The 7094-nt window shown below is 34.0% G+C and overlaps 2 protein-coding genes across 4 annotated transcripts; one reads left to right on the forward strand and one right to left on the reverse strand.

The window, feature by feature from the left end:
* Positions 1–1138: 1138 nt before the first annotated feature.
* LOC131069097 (uncharacterized) lies at positions 1139–3302 on the forward strand. 2 transcript variants are annotated; one of them, XM_058004407.2, is made up of 5 exons: positions 1139–1536; positions 1651–1734; positions 2233–2324; positions 2403–2605; positions 2727–3302. In XM_058004407.2, the coding sequence occupies exons 1-5, from the start codon at positions 1295–1297 to the stop codon at positions 2907–2909; spliced, it is 804 nt and encodes a 267-aa protein (XP_057860390.1). In that variant the 5' UTR covers positions 1139–1294; the 3' UTR covers positions 2910–3302. The 2 variants fall into 2 exon arrangements, with proteins under 2 accessions (XP_057860390.1, XP_057860391.1); XM_058004408.2 differs by having other exon boundaries at positions 1141–1536; positions 1669–1734.
* Positions 3303–4259: 957 nt separating this feature from the next.
* LOC131069096 (uncharacterized) lies at positions 4260–6277 on the reverse strand. Of its 2 annotated transcripts, none has more exons than XM_058004406.1 (5): positions 5871–6277; positions 5722–5787; positions 5207–5235; positions 4927–5129; positions 4260–4806 (listed from the first exon to the last, which is right to left on the reverse strand). In XM_058004406.1, the coding sequence occupies exons 1-5, from the start codon at positions 6107–6109 to the stop codon at positions 4678–4680; spliced, it is 666 nt and encodes a 221-aa protein (XP_057860389.1). In that variant the 5' UTR covers positions 6110–6277; the 3' UTR covers positions 4260–4677. The 2 variants fall into 2 exon arrangements, with proteins under 2 accessions (XP_057860389.1, XP_057860388.1); XM_058004405.1 differs by having other exon boundaries at positions 5207–5274.
* Positions 6278–7094: the final 817 nt, after the last annotated feature.

Genomic DNA, 7094 nt, shown 5'->3' on the forward strand with positions numbered 1-7094 from the left:
TAGTATGTGATCTCCTCTTCAATGGTTGAATCCTTGTCTTGAATGCAACACTTAGCCTTGAATGGGGACTTAGAATGATTAATTGCTTGAAGGAATGCTTGAATGCTTGAATGCTTGAATGTTTGAATATCGTTTCCACGCCCTTTTTCCCTCATACCAAAATGAGAGAGGAAAAGTAGTTTATATACTTGTCAATTAGGGTTGATAGACTGATTTTTCCGACCTTGGGCCGGCCAGGAAGTGTTATTTTCCAATTTGCAAACTTAAAGACCCGAAGTCCCATAGGAGACCGGGCCCAAAATAGGGCCAGGGACCAGGGCGCTGGGCGCCATGGTCCTGGGGGACCAGGGCGCTGGGCGCTCTGGTCCCACCTCCCGGGACAGCAGGGTGCAAGGAGGGATCAGGCAGGGTGCTGGAAAAATGCAGTTTTTGATGTTGTGGACAAGTTTCGGGGTCTCCATTCAGGTTCCGTGTTGCATCGCCATCGTGAAGACCCAAATGCAGTCAAAATTGCAAGTGTCGCAATTTTAGGACGCTACAAGACCATATTTTGTCTTATTGACCTTTCACACCTATTCAGTGTACCCATTGCACACCAAGATGCAATTGCTAGTTGTATATATAAGGAGCGTTGATTTTTTAAAAAAATAATATTTAAATAAGTGAATACTATTATTTATTTTATTTATAATTTAAAAAAGAAGGATTAAAGAAACATTTATGATTTTTATATGGAAATGAGAAACATTGACTCTAGAATTATTTAATCTTCAAACAAATAAAGATTAACTTTTTTAAATAAATCATCCCCAACAAAAACACTTAATAATGACATCCAAAATATTTGAACCACAACATCATCATTAAACAACTACACTACACTATACCATTACACAAATAAAAACTGACTTTACCAATAATATTAAACATAACATTTTATTTGAACACTCAATACATATTTGACCTATTTAATTTATTAAAAATAAAAATCATATTTATTTTAAATTTCACTTAATAGATAAACATATTAAAAATGCTGGATAGTCAATACACTCTATCTCTTTATCTGCCTACCTTAACGTATATATGAAGACAATGTAATTTGTAGAGAAAGGCACTCCAAAAACCTAATACATGACTTTGAATGGTCATCCTCTGATTACGTGTGTGGGGTGTGGGAAAGTTAATCTATCCTTCTTTCCTAGATAATAGAAACACAAACATCCCAGGTAAATCTGGTGCCCTGTATTTATATATCTATGTCTGCAAGAAAGGCCATAACAACAATTTTTCAATGGAAAAATCCATGCTGAAACACACTCAAATCCCACGCATTAGTTGGGATCATAAAAGTTGGTATAGTATTAGAAGCATCAACCCCATTTCTTGTGGTTATGGAGCTAATTACAATTTCAAAGGGACCTCTCTTAACCTTCCTTTGCATTCGGTTTTGAAGCCCACTTTGTTTACTGCAAAATGCCCAGATATAACAAGTAAAAGAGGTCTGTTGTGGGTGCATGTTATCAGAACTACAAGGTAAGAAAGTGTTGGTTCATCCCATAACAAAATTTCTTTTTTTACTCAATGGCGCCCAAATGAATGTAATTCTCTGAACACATCCACTGGCATAACATTTAAAAGTCTCAGCAGTTTTGAATCTTATCACAGCTCTTCAGATAAGGGACGAGATGATGCGCCAGATCAAAGCAAACATTATAACAGTGTGTTTTCTGTGTAAGTAACTGAATTCAACTCTGCACTGAATTCCCAAACTTTTTCTTAAGAATGGAGATGTCATTTTGAGATAAAAGAATAACGATATGGTTAATCAAAAATTGTTGGAACAAATTTCGTTTCAAGTCATTTTGATCTTGGGTTAGCAATCTGTAAGGATTTGTAGTGTCTTGTTTTATTAGGTCGTCATTATTCCTCACGATAGTCTTTTGTTCTCTTGTTGTGTTTGATGCTTGATCCTTCTTTTTCACAAGGATGTGGGCCTTCAGAATCCCTGCTTATCTTAATCAGAACAATATCTGTATTATTGCTGATAACAAATAGACATATTCTTCTGTTCTGTTATCTCTGTTCCTCTGCTTTATATCTGCTCTTGCCATATCTCATGGTACTCAATCCATTTATCTAATAACGGTTGTTTCTATGTAAAAGGATCTAGACCTTTTAAAGCCCCTTTTTATCTTTCACAATATATATGAATATGTTGTACATTTTCAGATTTGCAGGGATATTTGGGTGTCTGATTAGACTTTCAAGGGGGATCTTAGGTGTGCTTTACAGGGAAAAAAAGGCTTTTGGAAGAATTGAAGGTAAACAGAGAAAAATCTATCACTATTTCAACGTTTTGTCTAGTGTAATTCATAAAAGATTGAAGCGTTTTGATACAGATAAAATAGAGGATGCCGTGGAGATTGTGGAAGAAGTGGCAGACACTGTGAAAGATGTTGCAGAGCTGACCGAAGAGATTGCTGAAAAAATAGAAAAGCGCTCCAAAGAAGGGGGCATTATCCATGAAACAGCTGAATTTGTTGATCAAATCTCAGAAAGAGTGGGAAGGGATGCAGAAATTGTGGAGAAGCAAGTAGAAAAAGTATACCCACATAACATTCTACTTTCCTTCATTCAGATCACTAATTCATTAGCAATGTAGTGTAGTAATTCAATGGCATATATAATTGTTGTATATGGTTTATATGTGGGTGCATGTGCAGATAAAGAAGACAATAAAGACCATGGATGAAAAAGTGGGCAAGGCAGAAGATGCTGTAAAGGATATTGCAGAAATAACATCAGAGGAAAAAGTTAGTAAGGAGGATGATAAAGACATGGGTACAGCAGAGAATTCATCAATCCCAATAGTGGAAACTGACAAAGTCAATCAATCCATGGATTGAGTTGAGGTTGTTTCAAAATCTAAATTTGAAGATGTTGGTTTCATGGAATTGTTGAGATTCACATGGTTGCTTTTTTGGGCAAGATATTGGGGGTGATATTGTCATCCTTATGGTGGAGGATTCAAACCATTCAATGCTGCTATGATTATCAGCAGGGGTATGGGAGCTCAAAGATTAGCTTGAATTGTTAAATTTGGGGTTTTTTTATCAAATAATCAGATTTTTAGTCTGGCTCTATTAGGTGAGGCTGCAATAGGGGAATGTACATTATTTTTAGACTATTTGCATATCCGTTGTTGGCTTCATGATATCTTATATTCGGATTGTAATTTTGATCCCTTGTATATCTTGAGTATGTACTTGCTAGACTTTTATATTATTATAGTAGACTTATTATTGTGCCACTTGCATGAGAACTTTATATATATTATTTGAATTTTATTGGATATTGTTTGGGTACCTTTCACATTGTTCTAATATTGTATCATGGAAGCTAGTAGAAGTTTATCTTGTATCTTTTTGTTAGCATTTAGATATTTATTTTGGTTAATGCTTAGCATATTTTGAGGTTTTATTTTTTAAGTTGTTACAAAATCCCTTATCATTCTAATATCAAATATGTTTTTAATTAGAAACTCATAACATATTTAATTTAAAATTCTTTATCAACATGTAAAATAATATTATAATCAAAACATCAAAATAAATGGCATTTATATTAATCAAATAAACTAATAAGTCCTCGACTTAAGTATCTTGTACAAAAAAAGAGAAAGTAGTCACAACTTGTATAACGAAATCGAGTGAAACCCTATAATTAAAGTGGCTGTCAAAATAATGAGCCTCTATGTACAATGCATGTAATCATAAAATAAACAAGGTTCTTATATTTTATATTTAGAAAGATTGAATTAACAAACATTTTTCTACTTGCTCCAAATTTTTCATGTTTTTGCACATTCCAAAATCTTTGTAATCTTCAATACATTTTTATAGATCTAGACACAAACAAAATGATTTTGAAGGTGATCCATATTTGAAACATTGAAATAAATATCTTTTGTATTATTATGTGAAATCTTCTTACCTAATCACTTTATGCTTATAATGAAGTTCAAAACATGAACACAATAAAAACTTCCAATAATGTTCTTGAATTTATGTTTGAGATATTTTTTCCTATGATTGATCATCATCCTTCTTCCCTATTTTTTAAGAACATACATATAGACTCTACTTTCCGAACAAAACAAATCCTTTTTAACATTTTAAAAATTGCTTACTCTCTCGTATTTGATCTCGTCAAAACTTCCGAGAGGATGACTATTTCTTACCATCATTTTAAAAATATATTCTAAGGAGGACTAATGCTCCCAAGGTATGTATATTTGTCAACCATAAACCATAAGAAAGCCATACAATGAAAGAATCAAGACAAGTTTCGTAATCTTAATGATGAACTTGCTTTGTTTTTCAATAGGTTTTAGTAAATTAACAATCCCTTCCAGTTGACGTTTTACCAATCCAATGCAGCAATTCCCCCAAATTCTTCATCATCATGACGTTAATGACGCCATGAATTGAGAATAACAAGTTACAGATGTATCAATCAATTGCTCACCAAAACAAAATCACAACCAATATCTTGGGTGACAATTTTGTTGCCCAGAAAAGTAACCATGTGAATCTCCTCAAAAATTCTATAAAACCAAAATCCCCAAATTTAGATTTTGAAACGACCTCAACTGAAGCCATGGATTGATGAATTCTATGATGTACCCATGTCTTTATCTGTCTCCTTACTAACTTTTTCTTCTGATATTATTTCTGCAATATGCTTTACAGCATCTTCTGCCTTGCCCACTTCTTCATCCATGCTCTTTATTGTCTTCTTTATCTGCACTTGCACCCACATATAAACCATATACAACAATTATATATGCCATTGAATTACTATAATAATTGTTAATGAATTAGTTAAATGAATGGATGAAAATAGAATATTATGTGGGTATACTTTTTCTGCTTGGTTTTCCACAATTTCTGCATCCCTGCCCACTGTTTTTGAGATTTCCTCAACAAATTCAGCTGTTTCATGAACAATGCCCCCATCTTTGGTCTGCTTCTCTATTAACTCAGCAAGATCTTCGGTCACATCTGAAACACGTTTCGCAGCGTTTGCCACTTCTTCCACAATTTCCACGGTATTCTCTACTTTTTCTGTATCAAAATGCTTCGATCTTTATGAATTACACTAGACAAAACGTTGAAATAGTAATAGATTTTTCTCTGTTTACCTTCCACTTTTTCAAGAGTCTTTTCCCCCCTGTAAAGCATAATCGAATACCCAATTATACCTGCAAATCTGAAAAATGTACAACATATGTATATATATTGTGAAAGATAAAAAGGGACTTCAAAAGGTCCCTGGACCTTTTACAGAGATACAGCAGTCATTAAATAAACGAATCGAGTACCATAAGATATGAGATTAATAAAACAACTCAAACAATAGGAACAGATAAAAAGTAGAGGAAGACAGATAATACAGTAGAAAAAAAAAAAGAGTCTATTTGTTATCAGCAGGGATTTTTAAGGCCCACATCCTTGTGAAAAAGAAAGATTAAGCATCAAACACAACAAGAGAACAAAAAGACTCATGAAGAACAGTGATGACCTAAAAAGAAAAACAGGACATTACAAATCCTTGCAAACTACCAATCTAAAATCAAAATGAAGTTAAGTTTTTCTTAACCATAATCTGATCATGACATCTTCATTCTTAAGAACACAGTTGAATTGAGTTACTTACACAGAAAATATACTGATATTTTGTTTGCTTTGATCTGGGGCATCATCTCCTCCATTATTTGAAGAGCTGTGATAAAGATTCGAAACTGCTGAGACTTTTAAAGTAAAGAAAGAAATTTTGTGATTTGGGATCAACCAACATTTTCTTACCTTATAGTTGTGAACAGGAGACCTCTTCTATTTGTTATGCCTGAGCCTTTGGCAGAACACAAAATGGGCTTTAAATCCGAACGCAAGGAAAGTTTAAGAGAGGTCCCTTTGAAATTGTAATTACCTCCATAACCACAAGAAATGGGCTTGATGCTACTGCCACTATCCCATTTTTTATGATCACAACTAATGCCTGGTGCGCATGGTATTTGAGTGCATTTCAGCATGGATTTTTCCATTGAAAAATTACTGTTATGGCTGTCCTTGGAAACATAAATATTTTTTCTAGGCTAGTAATATAGGGCACCTGGTTTATTTGGGATGTTTGTGTTTGTAGAAAAGAAGAATATTGCTATTAGGGTTCAACTGTATAGTTTCTAAGTCAACTACCCATGTTTCATAAATGATTAACAAAAACCCATTTTTCATTAAAATAAATAAATAAATAATCCACTTAACACTCGTGAAAAAAATATCTTGATTCTACCACAACCCACACAGATATTTATTTGGTAACCTACATAAGATTACAAGCAAAGAACCAAAATTACTTTTGTGAAAGTTTGTCGCATTTCATTTCATTTTTCCTACTTCCACGCGTGTAGCACGTGAAAAACTTTAAAGCCTGTAATAGAGTACTGATGACGACGACCCATACTATTCCAATTCACTGAATATAAAGACAGACAGCTAACTTTAATTTTTCACTTTTTATTTCACTTTTGGTACCGTTCCTTCTACACCACGCAATTTCCGTGGTGTAGGGCAATTTCAAAATGTCTAGGTATCCAGCCCACAGAATTAATTGCTCACTATTAAAAGTTTTCAATATGAAACGTGACAGATATTCTGTCGGCTGTATAGATAGTGCCGTGCAATTTGGCCACAGTCTAAGCATTGACTGCTTTGGTTGCCTGGCCTACTTTGTCCTATGTTAGATGCAACTACCCTGGTAGACGCGTGTTAGCTTCAACAAGGCACGTGAACTGTTTGACAAAATGGCTTCAAGAGTTATGTGATAGAGTGTCATGATTATGATATGGTTAACAGGATTCAATTGTGTAGTTTTGAGTCAAATTCATTGATATGTGATTCATGAGTAGTGAGTGGTTCACAAGAACCCATCTCACTCTCATAATAGAGTGCCATGATTTCAACACATGTATGTAAAATCTGGAAGCATAGGCAAGGCACCTGAACTGTTTGACAAAATGCCTCAAACAA

This window comes from Cryptomeria japonica, chromosome 1 (genome assembly GCF_030272615.1).
Source record: "Cryptomeria japonica chromosome 1, Sugi_1.0, whole genome shotgun sequence".
NCBI classification, from domain to species: Eukaryota; Viridiplantae; Streptophyta; class Pinopsida; order Cupressales; family Cupressaceae; genus Cryptomeria; species Cryptomeria japonica.

Excerpts from the sequence above, each read along its gene's own strand:
- LOC131069097 (XM_058004407.2), top strand. The coding sequence starts at position 1,295 with ATGGAAAAATCCATGCTGAAACACACTCAAATCCCACGCATTAGTTGG. Across the intron at positions 1,537-1,650 it reads CATGTTATCAGAACTACAAG|TTTTGAATCTTATCACAGCT; the intron begins GTAAGAAAGTGT and ends AAGTCTCAGCAG. Across the intron at positions 2,325-2,402 it reads GGCTTTTGGAAGAATTGAAG|ATAAAATAGAGGATGCCGTG; the intron begins GTAAACAGAGAA and ends GTTTTGATACAG.
- LOC131069096 (XM_058004405.1), bottom strand. The coding sequence starts at position 6,109 with ATGGAAAAATCCATGCTGAAATGCACTCAAATACCATGCGCACCAGGC. Across the intron at positions 5,788-5,870 it reads CTCCTGTTCACAACTATAAG|CTCTTCAAATAATGGAGGAG; the intron begins GTAAGAAAATGT and ends TCTTTATCACAG. Across the intron at positions 5,130-5,206 it reads GACTCTTGAAAAAGTGGAAG|AAAAAGTAGAGAATACCGTG; the intron begins GTAAACAGAGAA and ends ATTTTGATACAG.